Source organism: Humulus lupulus, chromosome 1 (genome assembly GCF_963169125.1).
Source record: "Humulus lupulus chromosome 1, drHumLupu1.1, whole genome shotgun sequence".
NCBI lineage: Eukaryota > Viridiplantae > Streptophyta > Magnoliopsida > Rosales > Cannabaceae > Humulus > Humulus lupulus.
In genome coordinates this window covers 6,634,057-6,652,956 of record NC_084793.1, presented here as the reverse complement: position 1 = coordinate 6,652,956, position 18,900 = coordinate 6,634,057, and the positions used below count along the sequence as shown (strand labels likewise).

The 18,900-nt window shown below is 32.2% G+C and overlaps 2 protein-coding genes across 12 annotated transcripts; both read right to left on the bottom strand.

The window, feature by feature from the left end:
- Positions 1 to 1,899: 1,899 nt before the first annotated feature.
- LOC133784332 (histone-lysine N-methyltransferase SUVR4) lies at positions 1,900 to 7,165 on the bottom strand. 6 transcript variants are annotated; one of them, XR_009871292.1, is made up of 11 exons: positions 6,889 to 7,164; positions 6,070 to 6,332; positions 5,880 to 5,975; positions 5,554 to 5,794; positions 4,147 to 5,336; positions 3,742 to 4,004; positions 3,462 to 3,528; positions 3,325 to 3,375; positions 3,085 to 3,181; positions 2,152 to 2,314; positions 1,900 to 2,021 (listed from the first exon to the last, which is right to left on the bottom strand). XR_009871292.1 is itself a non-coding variant. In XM_062223737.1 (11 exons), the coding sequence occupies exons 2-11, from the start codon at positions 6,283 to 6,285 to the stop codon at positions 2,286 to 2,288; spliced, it is 2,046 nt and encodes a 681-aa protein (XP_062079721.1). In that variant the 5' UTR covers positions 6,286 to 6,332; positions 6,889 to 7,164; the 3' UTR covers positions 1,900 to 2,285. The 6 variants fall into 6 exon arrangements, 5 of the variants coding, with proteins under 5 accessions (XP_062079721.1, XP_062079716.1, XP_062079703.1 ...); XM_062223737.1 differs by having other exon boundaries at positions 1,900 to 2,314; positions 4,147 to 4,929; positions 5,134 to 5,336; XM_062223732.1 differs by having other exon boundaries at positions 1,900 to 2,314; positions 5,880 to 5,963; positions 6,889 to 7,165.
- Positions 7,166 to 11,691: 4,526 nt separating this feature from the next.
- Positions 11,692 to 16,145, bottom strand: LOC133784375 (uncharacterized). 6 transcript variants are annotated; one of them, XM_062223750.1, is made up of 8 exons: positions 16,011 to 16,145; positions 15,266 to 15,491; positions 15,076 to 15,162; positions 14,771 to 14,990; positions 14,453 to 14,551; positions 13,685 to 13,951; positions 12,781 to 13,112; positions 11,692 to 12,705 (listed from the first exon to the last, which is right to left on the bottom strand). In XM_062223750.1, exons 2-8 carry the CDS (start codon positions 15,407 to 15,409, stop codon positions 12,160 to 12,162), a joined length of 1,695 nt encoding a protein of 564 aa, XP_062079734.1. In that variant the 5' UTR covers positions 15,410 to 15,491; positions 16,011 to 16,145; the 3' UTR covers positions 11,692 to 12,159. The 6 variants fall into 6 exon arrangements, with proteins under 6 accessions (XP_062079734.1, XP_062079741.1, XP_062079745.1 ...); XM_062223757.1 differs by having other exon boundaries at positions 13,685 to 13,948; XM_062223761.1 differs by having other exon boundaries at positions 14,882 to 14,990.
- Between the last annotated feature and the right edge of the window lie 2,755 nt (positions 16,146 to 18,900).

Below are 18,900 nucleotides of genomic sequence, written 5' to 3'. Positions count from 1 at the left end.
TTTTCTAGAAAATTGGACAGCACAACAGCTATAAAATGTACAATCCCAAAATCAAAACATGTATCAGAAATACATATAATCTCAGACAGCCAGTATAATTACAGAAAAATATTCAGTATATCAATAATATATAAATATATACTATAGGTACACATAATAACAATTACTATAATCAATCACAATTAAATCACAATATATAGGTCAAAGAAATGATACCACAATGATCGGGGTTTCAAAACGAGTTAAATGATGATTTATGAAGCTCAAAACGAACTCTGGAACCTCAAAACTAAGTTTTGACCATTGATCTACGGTGGCTCGTGGTGGGCCCGCCACCCAACTATAGTAGATGTGGGAACAATTTATTGAGTTTTGAAGCCCACAATACAAGGAACACGATGGTGGTGACGGATCAGCCAACAGATGCTCGAGGTGGCGGGATCACAACTTTGAAGTCGCGTGGTGGCCGAACTTAAATCAACCGGCTGAGGTGCTTAACCAACGAGTGAGTTCTTGGTTCCCACGTGGTCGATAGTTTGGAGGATTTTGCGCATTTTGATCAGGCGCGTGTCTATATGTGGCGGCCGGAAAGTGGTCGCTCGTCGTCAGCAACAGTAGCACACAAAGAGGAAAAAGAAAGAGGAAGAGAAGGAGAGAAAGAAAAGAAATTTTTTAGGAGAGAGAGAGGTTACGGGGAAGCAAGGCTGAAACTTTTTTTTTAAATTACATTTGGAGCCAAAATATTAAAATTATTTTGAAATAAGCTCTTTAACAAAACTTTCTTAATTTTATACAAATCCCTAATTAAAATTATATGGCATTTGGGCCCAATACTTGATTACTCAAGTTTCTCTCTCTCATTAATCTCGTTAGTAACATAAAATCATGCCTTAAACACTATTTTTTCATTATTATTTCTTAAATTTGTAAACTTGTACATTTTATGTATTAAAACTCTGACTTTTAATAAAAATATATTATGAAAATGTTAGATGTTACAAAGAAGGTCGTCTATGAAGAGGAAGCATCAAGGAAGAGGCACCGTGTGGCAGAGATGTGGGGTGGTGGCGGATCATAGGGGTGGAGGAGATGGGTTTGGGAAAAAGTTTTGAGAGAAGTGGGAAGTAATGATATGGGCATTTTAGGAACTTTGTGAAAGATTAGCATATTTTGGTAACAGGAAGGATAGTGAAATTTTTTTAGTACTAGGGTATCACTTTAAGTATAGAAAGTGATATTTCTTACCCAAAAAGTAGACCACAACCACACATTCATTTAATTTCTGTGTACTAATACACATGCAACAATGACTGTTTAAATCCTACTTCAATTTGTTGCTCTCCTTTAGGATTATGTCCTTAATTTTGAAAGTAGAGTTCTATAAGTGGATTCTTTTGGCATGTTAGATGCTTCTTTTTTTTAATTTCATAGAATTTGACTTTAGTGATTAACCATATTCTTTGTCATCATGAATGAGATTGTTTTTATAGAAACTTATGATCCTTGTATATATACATGTACCGCTACACTTCTTTTGTGTTCGCTACACTTCTTTTGTGTTCCCTACCGTGAACAGTTTTCGGCAAAATTTTATTTATAACCATATTTATTCTAGTTATTTAAAATCATGTAAATTTTTATAAAATTTTGAATAATCTACAATGCCAAAAACAATGTTAAACCACATCGTTGCACGTGTCACTAATTTTTTTTATGCATGTAGAAAACAAATTGTTTGAAACTAATTTTCAATATTGTAAATTATTCGAAATTTTCTAAAAATTTGCAAAAAAATTTAAATAACTATAATACATGCAGTCATAAAATTATTCACCGTAAGAGAACACAAACTTACACAAAAACGGTGCACCGGTACGCCTATCATAGAAACACCCTATATATACCATAATAATTAACTAGATAAATCAGCCAAAACATGTTTTCTGCCCTTCATCCGGGAAAGTCGTACAAAAAAGATGGGTCGTTTTGTCCACGATGGCTGACCATGCAACTACTAGACCCTACATGGCACGACATGCAAAATGGTTAATCTACAAAACCCTGTACAGAACAGTCAAGAAAACCACCTTCACCTATACACACAGCCTAATTCCTTTCACTGTCTAAAGAGTTGATCCAAAATGCACTCACAAAGTAAGATCATGTAAAACAAGAAGATGAGGTCTCCTTAGAGTCTATTTTCATGTAAAACACAGCCTAACAGACGAAGATCATTAGCAAAAACTCAACAAAAAAACTAATGATTGCCTCGTATAGCTAGCTGTTCATCTTGCGTTAGACATCGATTTAGATCCTGCGACATGTAAAGAATAATGATCCTTAGAAGCAACTCAGCAGAATTGAAGCAACTAGGGTAATGCAAATTTAATCCTAATGACAGACACACAAAGATAGATCGTGTCAATGAGATCGATATCGAGACAACTAGGAAATTCATTAAAAATGAGAGAAACCATTTGAAATACAAGTCAAGGATTGAACAAGCATTATTGGAAACATTTCATTTGGTTGGGAAAGGAGAAGGCAATACTATTACCGTCCACAGCTTGCTGAAAAGCATTTTAGGCCTGAACTCGAATAATCGTTTTTTTAGCTTCTGGTTTTTCCTTCTTGAAGTAGTTACAGAAAGATCAACCCAAGTCTATCAAGCATAATAACTTATTTACCAAATTTTGGATACCAAAAGGTTAAATTGGAAATATAATTGGTAAATGACATTTTAGTTATTTGAAAATTGGCAATTTAAGTACAACAACTTCCATGGTATCCAAACTTTAGAAATACTAGTCTCTTAAATAACGCATTAGAGTTGATGAAAGTAGAAGGTACTTTTAAAACTACAATAATGATAACAAAAACTATATTAAAAAAATGCAAAACAGAATGTCAGAAAAAGGAGAAAGTATGTATTTGCAAAAACATGGACAATTTTATCAAATGTAAGTATTTGATGATTTCAATTTCAAGCTACATAATAGGGGAAAGTACGGGAAAAGGGAATAGTAAACTATATATATTTCTGAGGGGAGGGGGGTTTAAAGTGAGCAAGAAAATGATACTTACTGTTTGGACGTTTCATGTTTCTACAGAATTTACTGCCACATCGACACTCAAATGGCTTAATAGGATGATCAAGGTCATCAAAGTCAATGCCATAATCCTGCTTAGCAGAAAACACATGGATGCTCGGGTTAACTAGTGTGCTTTAATTTAATTAAATGCAATCTCAAGATGACAAGATAGTGAAATTATATATTTGTGAAGGATGGATAACTAGAGCCAACAGAAATTAGATTTACATACCCAACTTAGCTCTTCCATGGCATGAACATTTCTTGCTGTGAAGAAAGCCAGCTGCCCGACAGAACAAATCATTCCATATAGTAAATTTTATAGATTAATAAATTGAGTCCAGCAGAAGACATAATAGGATTACATACATGGTAGTAGCGACGGTCAGGGGTCTCCACTTCAACTGGGATCTCAATCAAGTTTGCATCAAAACATCTAGCAATATTCAGTTACAAAAAAAAGAAAAAGAAAAAAATTAATCAGACAATTAAAATAAAACATAACTGCGGGCAGGACTTGGATAAGATTTTGAACTTGCATATCGTATGATATTTAAGCAACTATACTTCACAGACAATTACACGATGGTAATAACAGGAAGCAGATACCATTTGCACTTCTTATTACTCAACTTCATGAAAGTACTACCTATGGTTAATAAACCTAGCAGCATTTCCATATTGTGATGCATCCAAACACAGAGCTTTTTCATTCTTCAATGCTCCATTAGCATCCCAGCCGGCATCAAGTAAAGCAAGGTATGTATCTTTTCTACTTTTGCCATGCATGTTCCTCTTGTATAACTCTGTGCAAGTCAGTATTTCTCCAACATACTCACAGATAAATGTGCCTTTTGGCAAGTCCTCCAGGGTTTGTAGACCCCATCCTTTTCCCTCGGGAGTGAAAAACACCTGAGGCACAATATTAATTAATGCTTCAGCTGAGAAAAAAATCACATCAGCAAGATTTGAGAATAATGTCTACACATGAATTCTGACTCAAAATCTGAGATAATTTAGTTGGAAATTTAGATAACGAGAGAGAAAGCCTCACCCGCAAATTGCAAGTTATGCCTCGTTGCACTACTCGGTTGCCACACTGCTTATTGCAGCCACATTTGCTCCAACATTCTTTGATAAAATTTCTCTTTAGGTGGCCTTTGCATGGTTCCAAACAAACATCATTCTTCGATCTTTCAAGTGGGCAATCTCCGCAAAAATAAGTGCAGAGTCGTTGAGGGTCACGAGTTATATTGATACATTCTTCAAGAAAGACATTTTTCACAACACCTGCAGGCGCATATGCAAACTGACTTCCAGTTTCATGAGCACAGGTGCAGGGCACAACTGCTGATAAACAATCACCAAAGCAAGTTGGACAGCAACTCAAATCCCCAATTCCAGAAAGAGAGATATTAATCTCGGCGTTTTGGAAAACAAGGCTTTGAGAGATATAATGAAAGGATGTTGGACACTCGCTGTTGATCTCATTTAGCCACGGAATTTTAACCCTTTCTTCACCTTTACTAATGTCATTAATATCATGGAGAGATCTTAGATCGTCAGGATCCAGTTCACACTGTGAAGCAGCTACCAAACTCTTACTATTCACAGTGCCGTGGTCTTCCAGATCCCTGTCCTTATCTTTCCCAGCATGACTATCCAGGCTACTCAGAGGCAGTGCAATTGGAATTTGAGAAGCATCCACTGAAATATGGCATTCACCATTGACTATTCCATTTGATGGAATGCACACATTTTCTCTACCAGCCCCAAAAGCATTCAGTGCAGGAGATCTTTTCAGTGCATCTAAAGTTGATATATTTATTGTACCATCCTGTGATTCATCAGTGTCGTCAGTTCCAAGTTCGAGGAAGCTTTCACACACATGTGTCAACAATTTCATGACAGAAAAATTTGGGTCAATGACTTTGTATGCACGCAGACATTTTGCCTCCGTCAGTTTTATAACATCATCTATATTAGGCAAACGGGAATTTGATCTCCCAGAAGCCAAATTCCAGCTGAGAGAAAGTTTTACCTCTCCCAAGGATGAGGTAGCAACATCCAAATTAGAAGAAGATTGGACGGTTGCAAGCTCATTGTCTGTTACCACCTCACCTGGTGAAGAGGCGACACCATCGGTTCTCCCTTCTGCATTGAGGTCTTCAGTACAAGATTGCTTGCCAATTTCTCCACCACTTCCATCATTTTGCGCAGAAATGCCTTTAATAATTAAAGGTTCTGCAGAAGTTAATTGAAATATAAGCAAATGCAGTTAATAAAATCAAGGAACAACATGAAAAAGCATAGGCTTCAACATGATTGACAGGCATTAAAATGTATCATTCTCAAGCAAAACATTATATTGAGCACCTGAAAACAAATTGTTATTCTTTATGATAAAGAAATTAAGACAAAAAAGAAAAACACTAAACACCCCTGGAAAGGAGAGAGATACCTGGACGAAGCACCGCAATAGGAGGGGGCTCGTATTGTGGTAGGCCCCTAGCAAACATGTCATCTGTATATGGCTCATCTTTAGGCTTAATCAATTGATAAGCAGTAGGAACATTTGGCTTATGGTGAAAACCACTATCTGAAACCATGGGCTGCTTGCCCTTGTCTTTTATAACAGTGTGCCGAGGTGAAATGGAACTACCTTCAGCTCTAGACTCGGGTGATTCTGTCACATTCCCTGGCTACTATGCAGAAAAAGTTTCAGTTTGTTTATGTAACTCAAGAATAGGTCTTTTCAATATAATTGGCAACTAGAGAAGTTCAAACCTGATTAACTTCAGATCCTCTTCTTAACCTTTTAAAAGGCCGTAGGGGTTCATTAACAAGTGTTTCTTCCTCCATGTCATCTTCCTGCTGTTCAGGCTAATGGGAAAATCAGCTAATACGCATACATATTTATATACAGGAAATGATGAAATGATAAAAGAAAAAATGAGCAAAGAGAAAAGATACCCACGTTAATATCACTGCCTTTCTTCTTCTCTTCCTCAATGGTATCATCCTCGTCAAATATAGCGTCTGCTAAAACTCTATAGTTCTCTTCTTCAATAAGCTCCCAGTTCTTGTCATACAATTTTAAAAGCTTTTTCAAAACGGGTTTGACCTTTACTTCATCGATGCCTAGAGACTTCATAGCTCGGAAAGCTGCAATAACTCTTGGGTTCGGCGCCATTAGAGTTCTCTTTACTTCGATAATGAGCTCTCAATATCAAAAGGTACCTATATACATATTGATTATAACAAGAGTCAATGCAATATCTTGTGGTCAAATCTCAAAAAAAAAAAAACCAATATTAAAAAAGTTCAAAGAAATGTTACAAAAATGTAAGGAGATGCCAAAAGAAAAAAAAAATACAAAACACCAACAAAGTGAAACGGTGGTAGATCGATCAGAAAAACCCTATATTCCCAGAAACCAAAAATGACCAAACTAAAACCTTCAAACGATCAAAGACTAGTATGACAACAGAACCCTATATAATTTATTTTTTTCCGAAAACAAAAATCACCCAACTGAAAACTTCAAACCACATTCTCAAAACCCAAGTAAAACAGCGAAAATCAAATAAAAATAGATTTTTTAAAAAAATATATACGTATATAGAAGGACGAAATGAGATGAATGTACTTCAAAATCCGAGAAAATTAGCGTAACGGCAAAAACCCTAGAACATCAAAATCGACAGCATAAAATACTGAGGAAAAAAAAAGGCTTGTATTTGCATGTGTATGGAGTCAAAGAAAATAATAAAGAAAAAAAAAACAGAACATTAACCTGAAATTGACTATGTTGATTCACTTGACCGACCTTCCTTTGTTTTGTTCAGAATAAGACTTTGAGATTCGGACATGGAGGAATGGAAGGAAGATGATACGATAAATAGGAGAGAGAGAGAGAGAGAGAGACTGAGCTCGAACTATGTGAAGGAAAGTAGAGTAGGGGTGGTGGTGGCGCGTGGGAGCACGCGACTGATAATGGGAGTGTGGCGGAGAGAGAAATGAGTCGTGAGCTTAAAGAAAGGGGCCTAGACTAGAGCTTTGTTTTGGGGTTTAGTTAGTGTTAGTCATAGTCTAGTAGTGAGGTGTCAAATGAGAGTGTGAGTTGGCAAATTATGGTAAGTTAACGATATTATTAAAGTGAATTTATTCATGTGGTAAGTTATGTTTTTGTAAAATATTATTTTCCTACTCTTTGTTTTTAATAATGCTCATATGGTACTCTGTATTTTAAAATTATACATATTTGATACCCTAGACTCACATTTGATAGATGAAATTTTGTCAATATGATCAAACTGTCATTAGTTATATATAATTAAATAATTAAATTTAAATTTAGAACTTATATAATTAATAGCAGTTTGATTAAATTGGTAAAATTATACTAATTAAATTTGAGTTTAGGGTACTAAATATGTACGATTTTAAAATACAGGGTACCATATGAGCATTATTAAAAACAGAGGGTACCAAATAGTTACCTACCCTTTATTAAACTGATATTGAATTACACCAATAGTTGTACGTCAACTTCTTAAGATGTTGGACACCAACACCAACAGTACCCTTTACAACCTAAACAAAGTTAAGATAATGATATTAGCAACCAAAAGTTGCATTCAAACATTACATATATCCAAATTCTGTTTTTTAAAATAGTGAGTTTCAATTCTTATAAATGTGATTAGTTAAGTTAAATTGTTTATGTTATTGTGTATAATATTTAGGTGCATATTTTGAATACACATAACATTACTCAAAGGTTAAATATCATTTTGGTCGTTGTATGTGCAAAATGAAATCAAATAATATTGTGATCCTAATTTCGGTTAAAAGAATTTCAGATATATGTTCAATTATTGAACCTTCATGAGTTCAGTGAAGCAAAGAATGTAACCGAATAATAGAGATGGAAATAATATATTTGAAATTATGCTCACCAAAATTAAATCCAAAGTACTATTTTGTAAAATACGAGATTTGAAATGTAATTTAGCAAAACAGCTGTCCTGATCGATAAATTTTGCATAATATAGGGACATAAAATAGTATGGTATGCTAAAAATTGTGTAAATTTTGCATAAAGTATAAGGTAAATAGTACCAGAAAATAATAGAAGGGCACACAAAGTAACAAATAAAAAATTCACTTAATTATTAGAAACCAAGTCATTGAATATTTCAAACAAATCCCGAAATTCTAAACTTCCCGTTATCCAATAAAAATCTAAAATTCCTAATAATAAACCAAAATCCCCCACGCAATTAGTTATAAACGCTCTTTGACAAGCATTCGCTGCAGTAGGTCGTGTGAACCAAAAACCTATTAATAAATACGAACACATTCCAACTAATTCCTAAAAAAAAAATTTGTATCATATTCGAACTAGTAACTAATCCCACCATTGAAGTATTGAAAAAACTCATATAAGCAAAAAATCTCAAATATCCCCGATCATGAGGGGTCCCCAACCTTTATTATTTTTTTCACTTAAATTCCTAACCTTTTTTTTCGTAACAATTAGATCCTCAATATTAATATTTTGGCTCACTTAATGTCATGTTTTATTAAATAAAATCTAATTTATAAAGGTTAAATGAGATATTTTAAAAATATATATAGCACCAATTTTTTTTCTTTTTTAATATTAAAAAAGAATATAAATTTATTTTCTACTATACCTCTAAAATATTTAATAAATCACTTATATAAAAAAATTATACAGGTTAAATTTTAGAAGTATGAAATTTATTAAGATAATAATGCCTCTATTCATAACATCTTTTTTTTTTCTCACATACACATTTCTATTTAAACTCCTCATTTATAAAGGTGGAAATAATTTTTAATAATTTATGAGGAGTTTAAATAGAAATATGTGCAGTAAAAAAAAAATTAAGATATAGATGGAAGCACCCTTAATAAATTTTATGCTTTTAAATTTTAAAGTATATAAATGTTTATCAAAAATAATAAACTAATTAATATATTTAATATTTTAGAGGTATAATACAAAGATATATTTGCGGCTAAAGTACCCAAACTTACAAATTACTGACACTTAAATATCCAAACTGATATTTTGGTGGCAAAAATACTCACACGTTAGATTTATTAGCGGAATATTTGCGACGAAAATACCTACGTTGTTAGTTTTATAACACTTAAATACCTAACTCTTTTTTTTTTTGCGGTGAAAATACCTTCCGTCAACAATCTTTGGCACACGTTGGTAGCTAGTCGTCAAGTGTCATGTAGGGGTACACGTGACAATTTGTAATTGGTCCACACAATTTTAAACAGACCAGGTCACCTAATGAATGTCATGTCACTATTATTTGAAAAACTTAAAAATAAATATGACACAATTAAATAAAACTAATATAAATAAAAACTAAAAAACTTAACTATTGGAAAAACTTAAAAATTTAAAACTCTATCCTTCGTCTATCATTTGAAGAACACGAAGGTCTTGGGCATAAGAGTTCGAATGTGACCATGGGATAATGGAGCTTCAATTTTCGGCTATCGAAAGCAGTCGTCATCAAGACTTCTTGGACCAATGATAATCCTGGAAGAAGATTCAAGTGCTGCTATAAGTATCGAGTGTGGTTAATTTTTAGTTTTTTTTTTTTTTAAATTTGGGTTTGTTCATTTCTTCTTAACTTCTACTGGTTTGATGATTTCTTTTGTGTTTACAAAGTAATAGTGGTTGTGGGTATTTTTGCTAATTAGACCCTCATATGTGCGTCCGAAGCAAGGTAGTCATACCTGGGTTGTTAAGAAAAATTAAACAATTGGAGGATGATCTTGGTTTTAGAAACACACATGCCGATTGGAGTACAAAACAAACTTTGAGTGATTTTTCTGTGGGAGAGAATAGGATTTTTGTATCCGATGTTGATTGCAAGGATGGAGTACAACATGAAGATGAAATTAGGGTGGTAAAAAGTAATAAAAAATTATGGGTTGTAGTCATTGTAGTAGTTGTAATATGTACTAGCAAATGGTTTTAAGTTATGGAATATCATGAAAATCATGAAAAAAAATCATTTGCCTCAACAGACCTTGATGAAAATCGACGCCACGTCGTCAAGCCTCACTAGAACTCGATGCAATTCATAGAAAGTGCATAATTTTTCACTTGGGTGTCCGTTTTTGTTGATTTTTTTTTTTAATTTGAGTATTTTTTTGAGATCTACACACATTTGGGAAGTTCAAATATTAAAAGCACCCAAAAGTTAAAAACAATGCCCCTATATTTTCAAAGTCTTGAACTTTCTAAATGTGTATAATGTGTAGATCTCAAAAAATACCCAAATTAAAAAAAAATCACGCAAAACGAATACTCAAGTGAAAAATTATGCACTTTTTATTAATTGCATCAAGTTCCATCGAGTTCTATTGAGGCTTGTCGAGACAAATGACTTTTTTCATGAAAAACATGATTTTTAAGGGCCTATCGAGCTGGGCATCGAAGTATATCGAGATATATCAAGTTTTCTTTAAATTTTTACATTTCAGATCTAAAAAATTGTAAAAAAACAACAAAATCAAACATAGACTTGTTTGAAATGCATATATTAGTGTTTTAACTGAACTCTTTCCTTAGTTTAAGCATTGAATCATTAAAGACAAATAAAATTAGAAAGAAAAAAAACAAAGAGCAAAAAGATGGCAAGGGAGCTTCCATGGTGTTCATGGGTCAATGTGTGGTCTTCAAATCTGAAAGAAATAGAGGTGGGTGTGGTATGATTGTACTATGGAAGTGTCTAAGAATAAAGCTCCGTGAGGTGAGAAGAGAGTTAGAAAATCTGGTAAGGGTATTTTCGGTAATTGGACAAAGTTTAGCTTCAATTTTACATGATGCTAAAATTGAGAGTGCTTTAGATTTAGGTCCCTCATTATGCATAAAATCTCAAATTTCCGTTATGTTATTATTTGAAAAAGATAACCATATGAGAAACTAAAATATGTTTTTGTGTTGAAACTAAAAAATGGAGACTAATTTGCCTAAAAAAAAGATTAGGGATCAAGTTGCCAATCCTAAAAGTTGGGGGCTGATCTTACAAATAAGCTTAATGAATTATGTATATTTTATTTCTTTCTAGTAATCAAAATGTCTGCCGATGAAATCCACAAGTAACCAAACACAAGTTATATGGTGAAAAAAAATTCACTAGATAACAAATATAGGACTTTTCTTAAGTTTTGGAAAAACCAACAAATGTACTTTGTGAGGAAAGTCCTCCGTCCTGATGTCAATTTAAGGGTACAGTCCCCATGGGAACCGTCCGTTTATATTGTAAATTTATTCTAATTTATTTTTTTAATATAAATATTATTGCAAATATATAATAATAAAATAATAAATATTATTGTTTTTTTATTATTTTATATTAAGAAATATTAATTATTTTAATTTATTTTATCAATTTTAAAAAAAATTAAAATTTATTTTTAAATAGGTCCCCAATAAGTTTCTACCCCGAGACTTGGCGGGGATAGAGGAGCCATCCACGGCCCCGCCCTCGCCCTGCCTCGGCCCGTTTATATCCCTATACATAAGTCAACATCAAAGACAAATATTTGGATTAGATTTAATATTTAGAAGTCTCTTTATGAGATGTACAGAGAAGATCTTGCACTCCGGAGAAGTGCTTTTAAACAACAAAATTATCTGCGACCTAATCAACTTGTTCTAAAAAATAAAAAACCTAAAGAAACTTGCTTCTATTGTAGAGTTGATGGTCACTAAAAGAGAAACTAAGCCAAAAGTAAATTTGATTTGCTTGTACTTAAAACTTGTATAGTAATTAATGATATGTCATCCTGGATTATAAATGCAAGAGTCACTAACTATGTTTGTTCTTCTTCTTTACAGATACTTGATTCTTCAAGGAAACTTACTGATGGTAAGTGACAATGGGCACAAGTCACTGAACCTCTAAAAGATATGTCTGTTCGTTGAGCAAAGAATTATCTTTGCAAAATTGGTCGAATTCGTCTAAATATTTACATAGAAATAGAAAATAAAGGAAAGAAACTACCAGGACTCTGGCTGAAGGGGTTGGTTGCTCTGTGAAGCCGAAGGGTCAACGGGAGTGTTGTTCCTTATGTCCCCTTGAACTTCTTTCATTGTTGTCCTTGGGAAACTCTGATGTAGTGCGAACAGAAGCCTTTTTTCCTCAACAAGCCTTCGTTCGCAAGCCTCGATCAGAGATGTCTCACCACCCTCAAGGAAGGAGAGATCAGCATTACGATTATGCTTCCATATTTGAAAAAACATATTGTTCATAATCTCCCCTTCCTTATCCTTCGTTTCCTCGATGGCTTGAAGGCGAGTAGCCTCGGCATCAACCTTCACTTGTTCGATCTGGGCCTTAAGCTGATCGACCTCAACATTATGAGACTTCTTGAGCTGATCGATCTCTGCGCTGGAGGACGTCTTGAGTTGATCAAGTTCAGCCTTAATGTTGTTCCGCTCATCACGAACAGCCTCAATTTCATTCATAAGCTTGCTGCACTCAACCTCCTTGTCTTTCTTCAGCTGTTCGCATGCCTCAAACAAGTTGACCAAAGCAATCGTCCCCTGAACAAAAGTTTTGTTAAAAAATAAAAATAGTATAAAAGTCACAATTAAATGAAATATGGCTAGCAAAATTACCTGCACACTGTTTGCGATGTTTTGAAGGATGACCTCCCTTGGAATGTCAACTCCTGAAAACGACCAAGCTGCCCGAACCTGATCGCTATGAAAAACCTCCTCAACATGAGGTAGCACCCTTTGAACCCGAACAGGCAATGAAGGCTTATTCACAGATGTTGCGGCAACAGTCACCGCAGGAGCAGGAGGCGGTGGAGGGATTATAGTATGGGGATCTAAGTGAACAGAAGAATACCCTGGTAGAATCCCTTCGCATGTGCCCTTGCTCGCAGCCTGCTTTCTTCTCTTTCTTAACTCAATACCACTGAAGAAGGCCCTACGACTTGTGTAACCTGCCAAAATAACCCAAAATATCCATCAAATATTATACAAATATAAAATAAAAGCTCAGAAGCAATTAAACGAACAACACCAGAAGAACTGTTCGTCTAAAACAATAATCTCAGGCTCTTTGGGAATTTCTACTAGGTTAGGGCCATTCTCCCGGAGGATATACCATTCATCCAGTTAGGGTGAGACATTTCTTCATCCCAAGAGATAGATGAAAGGATTCAATGTCATCAAAAAGCTTTGAAGGAAGATTAAATCTAAAGTTAATATATTTAATTGTACCATCCTGTGATTCATCAATGTCATCAGTTCTAGTTCGAGGAAGCTTTCACACACATGCGTCAACAATTTCATGATAGAAAAATTTGGGTCAATGATTTTGTATGCATGCAGACATTTTGCCTCCCTTAGTTCTATAACATCATCTATATTAGACAAACGAAAGTTGAATCTCCAAGAAGCCAAATGTTGCTTGAATAAAGTTTTATCTCACCCAATGGTCAGGTAGCATTAGCAACATCTAAGTTAAGAGAAGTTTGGACAATTGCAAGCTTGTTGTCTGTTACCACCTCACCTGGTGAAGAAGAGGCAACACCATCGGTTTTCCCTTTAGCATTGACGTCTTCATAAGAAGATTTCTTGCCAAATTCTCCACCACTTTTATTATTTTGCACTGGAATGTCAGGAGCAGGAGGTGGCGGGAAGATTATAGTCTGGGTGTCTAAGGGAACAGAAGAACACCCTGGTAGAGTCCCTTTGCATGTACCCATGCTTGCAGCCTGCTTTCTTTTCTTGCTATACTCAATATCACTGAACACGGGCCTAGTAAACAGGAGTCCTGCTAAAATAATCCAAACAAACCATCAAATATTATGCAAATATAACATAAGAGATACTGTTAATCTAAAACAATAATCTCAGGTTCTTTGGGAAATTCTACTAGGTTAGGAATATACTCCTGGAGGCATTCATTCATTCATTCAGTTAGGGTGAGACATTTCTTCATCCCCAAGGGATAGATGATAAGATTACATCTAAACTTGGTATATTATTGTGCCATCCTGTGATTCATCAGTTCCCAGTTCAAGGAAGCTTTCACACACATGCGTCAACAAATTCATGACAGAAAAATTTGGGCCAATGATTTTGTATGCATGCAAACATTTTGCCTCCCTCAGTTCTATAACATCATTTATATTAGACAAGCAAAAGTTGGATCTCCAGACGCCAAATGCAGCTTTGAGAAAGCTCTATCTCACCCCAAGGGTGAGGTAGTACTAGCAACATCTAAGTTAAAAAGAAGTTTGAACAATTGCAAGCTTGTTGTCTGTTAACACCTCACCTGGTGAAGAGGCAACACCATCGGTTTTCCCTTTTGCATCGATGTCTTCAGAAGAAGATTTCTTGCCAATTTCTCCACCACTTCCATTATTTTGCGGCTCTGCAAAAGTCAAATGAAATACAAGAAAATGTAGTTAATAAGATAAAGAAACAACATGAAAAAGCATCGGTTTCAACATGATTGACAGACATTAAAATGTATCATTCTCAAGCAAAACATCATAACACGCACCTGAAAATAAATTGTTATTATTTAAGATGAAGAACTTAAGACAAAAACAAAAAACACTAAACACCCCTAGAAAAGAGAGAGAGATACCTGGACGAATCACCCCAATAGGAGTGGGCTCGTCTTGTGGTAGGTCCCTAGCAAACATGTCATCTGTATATGGCTCATATTTAGGCTTAATCAATGGAGAATGAAACTCACCATCTGAAACAATGGGCTGCTTGCTCTTGTCTTTTATAACAGTGTGCTGCTGAGGTGAAATGGAGCTACCTTCAGCTCTAGCCTCGGGTGATTCTGTCACATTCCCTGACTACTATGCAGAACAAGTTTCAGTTTGTTTATATAACTCAAGAATAGATCTTTTCAATAAAATTGGTGACTAGAGAAGTTCAAACCTTATTAAATTCACGTCTTCTTCTTAACCTTCTCGACGGCCTCAGATGTTCATTAACCTTCGTTTCTTTCTCCATTTCAGCATCTTCCTGTTCAGGTTAATGGGAAAATCAGCTAATACGCATACATATTTACATGAAGGGAATGATAGGAAACAAAATGAGTAAAGAGAAAGAAAAAAAAAAAGCCCACGTTAGTATCATTGTCTTTCTTCTTCACTTCTTCAAATATAGAAAAAGCTCTGTAGTTCACTTCTTCAATATGCTTTTCATACAATTTTAAACCCTTTTCCAAACTGGGTTGGACCTTTACTTCATCGATGCCTAGAGCCTTCATAGCTCGGTTCAGCGCCAATTGAGTTCTCCTTACTTCGATTATGAGCTCTCAATATCAAAAGATACCTACACATTCATATTGACTATAACAAGAGTCAATGGCCAATATTAAATAAGTACAAAGAAATGTTACAAAAATGTCAGAAGATGCCAAAAAGAAAAAAAAAAAAAATTCCCAACAAATTGAAACAGTGGTAGATCGATCAGAAAACCCTATATTCTCAGAAATAAAAAATGATCAAACTAAAACCTTCAAACAATCAAAGACCAAGTATAACAACAGAACCCTATATTAATAATTCCATTTTTTTCAGAAAACAAAAATCACCCAACTGAAAACTTCAAAACATCATTCTCAAAACCCAAGTAAAACAACGAAAATCAAATAAAAAAAAAACATTTATAAACAGTATAAGTATATAGAAGGACGAAATGAGAGGAATGTACTTAAAAATTCGAGAAAATGAGCATAGCAGAAAAAACTCTAGAACTTCAAAATCAACACCATAAAAAATTACATGGTATGGGGTCAAAGAAAAACGGGTTTTAAGAAGAAAAAAAAAAGCAGAAATTTAAAATGAAATTGACTACGTTTGACTGACCTTCCTTTGTTTTGTTAAGAATTAAAGTTTGAGAATCGGACATGAATGGAAGGAAGATGATCTATGATAAATAGGAGAGAGGGAGAGAGAGACTGAGACTGAGCTCTAACTATGTGAAAGACTTTAGTTTTGTATTTGGTAAATAATTTTTTTTTATGGTGAATAATATATTTTAATTATTGTTTTTATAAGAGAGTATTGCAGCAAAAATACTATGTAATAATGTTTGTAGGACTCAAGTCTTTAAAATAATTTTTTATTTTGTCAACAGTTTCTTCCATTAGTATTTTGGTGCGCAAATTTGATAAAAAAAATTAAGCCGAAAATCATTAAATAGTTCATAAAGTTACACTTAAGTCGAAAAGTAGTTTTTTTGGCGGCAATAATCAATAAGTAGATTTAAAAGTTACACTTATACCATTAAATAGATTTTTTAGTGGCAAATGTTAGTAAATAATTTGAAATATTATACTTAAGTGGCTAAGTAATTTTTTAGTTGCAAAAATTATATTTTATACTAATTTTATCTCAATTTTAATTAATTAATAAAAAACATAAAAATATATAGTTGTAACATTGAAAAATAATTTGAAATTTATTTTACAAATTAAAAAAAATTAAAAGTTATAACATGAAATATTATTTAGTTTAAATAAACTAAATTTTAATTCAATTTAAGTTGTATTATTTTAAAAAAAAATTAACTAATATTGAATAATATTGTTGTACTATAAATTTTAAAATAATTTTTATTTTTAAAAGAGATTCCATTTATTAATGTTATGAATATGTATTTTTAGACGCTTTATGATTAATTAAAATTATGGATATTTGTGGCGAAAGTACATAAATTATTGTGTTTGTTTCGCTATTAAGTCAGCCACCATGACGTGAAATTACTTATAACTTGGGTACTTTTGCCGCAAGTATCTCTTAAATTTGGTACTTTCACCGTAAATATTCATTTAATTAGGCATTTTCCCTACATGTCATAATCGAACTTAACGGTGAGAATTGACGGTTGTACTAAACTGCACTAAAACATGGACGAAATGTACTTTCACCGCTAAAAAAATAACTTGGGTACTTAAGTGCTACAAACATAATAAATTGAGTACTTTCACCGTAAATATCACTTAAAATTAAGATAAAATTTGTGTAAAAATGTGACTTTTGCAACAAAAACAACTACTTAGTGACTTAAGTGCAACATTTTAGACTACTTAGTGACTTTTTTCGCCAAAAAAACTACTTAATGACTTAAGTGCAATCTTCAAACAACTTCCTGATTTTTGCCACCAAAAAACTTATTTAATGATTTGAGTGCAATATTTTGAACTACTTAATGATTTTTGCCACAAATTTCCAAAAAAAAAAAAACTACAAAATGACTTAAGTGCTACAAAAATAATTAATTAATGATTTTTTACGCATATATCCATATTCTACGTGTTTTATAAATAATTTTACTTTTAATTATATAAATATATTTTTTTATAATTTTTTTTATCCTTTTATATAGTATATTTTCTATAAATTAATTAAAAATATATTATTACAGTACAGATCAATATACAAGTATTTAATTTATCTAAAATATTCGATATATCATTATTATAGTACAATTTTATATCATAAAAGTATACATACATAATTAATTTTATAGTATGTTTTTTTTTACCATTTTATAGTATACATAATCAATTAATTAAAATTTATCATTATTATATTATAAATTAATGTACATTTATTATTGATTAATATTAATTTTTTAAAATATTCAATCAAATAAAGAAATTATACTATAAAATGATTAAAAAATATTTATATAATTAGAAGTAAAATAATTTATAAAGCACAAATGTAGTTAAAAATAAGGGTAAATGCCTATTTGGTACCTTGTGTTTTATCGAAATACAAACTTGGTACCCTCTGTTTTTTATAATTATCAATCGATACCCTCTATTTGTAAAAAACTACATAGTTTTGTATCCTCCGTGTGTTTAAATTTTTAATATTCTCATATTACCCCTCATTTTAATGATTTATTTGATTTTTCAATTGTATTATTATTTTTAAATGATTTAAAAATTCATAAAATAAAATAAATGTTTAATTAAAACATTAAAATCATTTTAATAAGCAAAATTATTTTTAAAAATAAATTTAATTAATTCAAAACTAATTAAAATCTTATTAATTCACTTTAAATAAACCTGAATTTTAATTTAATTAATAAAAAATATATATTTCACCAAATCTCACCATCACCACCTCAGTTCCTCACTCTCCCAGTCTCACCCTTATTTTAGTGATTTATTTGATTTTAATTGTTTTATTATTTTTAAATAATTTAAATATATTTTTAGAATTCATAAAATAAAATAAATGTTTAATTAAAATTTAAAATAATTTTAATAATTTAAAAAGAAATTTAATTAATTAAAAACAAAAAAATGAAATTAAAAAATTAAAATCCTATTAATTAACTTTAAATAAACATGAATTTAATTTAATTAATAAAAATAAAACATATTTCACCCCATCTCACCCTCACCATCTCACTTCCCTACCCTCCCATTCTCACCAACATTTTTTTTTTGTTTCAATGTTTGATTGATTTGTTGATTAAATTAAAGTTTTAGGCTTATTTAAAGTTAATTAATTAGATTTTAATTAGTTTTTTAATTTTGTATTTCAACTTTTTAATTAATTAAATTTATTTTTCAAATAATTTTATTTATTATATTTATTTTAAAGTTTTAATTAAATATTTATTTTATTATAAGAAATCTGAAAATATATTTAAATTATTTCAAAAATATAAAACAATTGAAAATAAAATAAATCAATAAATAAGGAGCAATATAGGAATATTAAAAAATTAAAT

Bases quoted from the DNA above. Each gene is read 5' to 3' on its own strand.
- LOC133784332 (XM_062223719.1), bottom strand. From the start codon at position 6,285: ATGGCGCCGAACCCAAGAGTTATTGCAGCTTTCCGAGCTATGAAGTCT. The intron at 5,795-5,879 runs GTTTGAACTTCT...TCTGCATAGTAG, and splicing joins GAGGATCTGAAGTTAATCAG to CCAGGGAATGTGACAGAATC. The intron at 3,182-3,324 runs GTATGTAAATCT...TCTGCTAAGCAG, and splicing joins CCATGGAAGAGCTAAGTTGG to GATTATGGCATTGACTTTGA.
- LOC133784375 (XM_062223750.1), bottom strand. From the start codon at position 15,409: ATGAAGGCTCTAGGCATCGATGAAGTAAAGGTCCAACCCAGTTTGGAA. The intron at 15,163-15,265 runs GTGGGCTTTTTT...TAACCTGAACAG, and splicing joins AGAAAGACAATGATACTAAC to GAAGATGCTGAAATGGAGAA. The intron at 13,952-14,452 runs GTGAGGTGTTAA...GGATTATTTTAG, and splicing joins TGGTGTTGCCTCTTCACCAG to CAGGACTCCTGTTTACTAGG.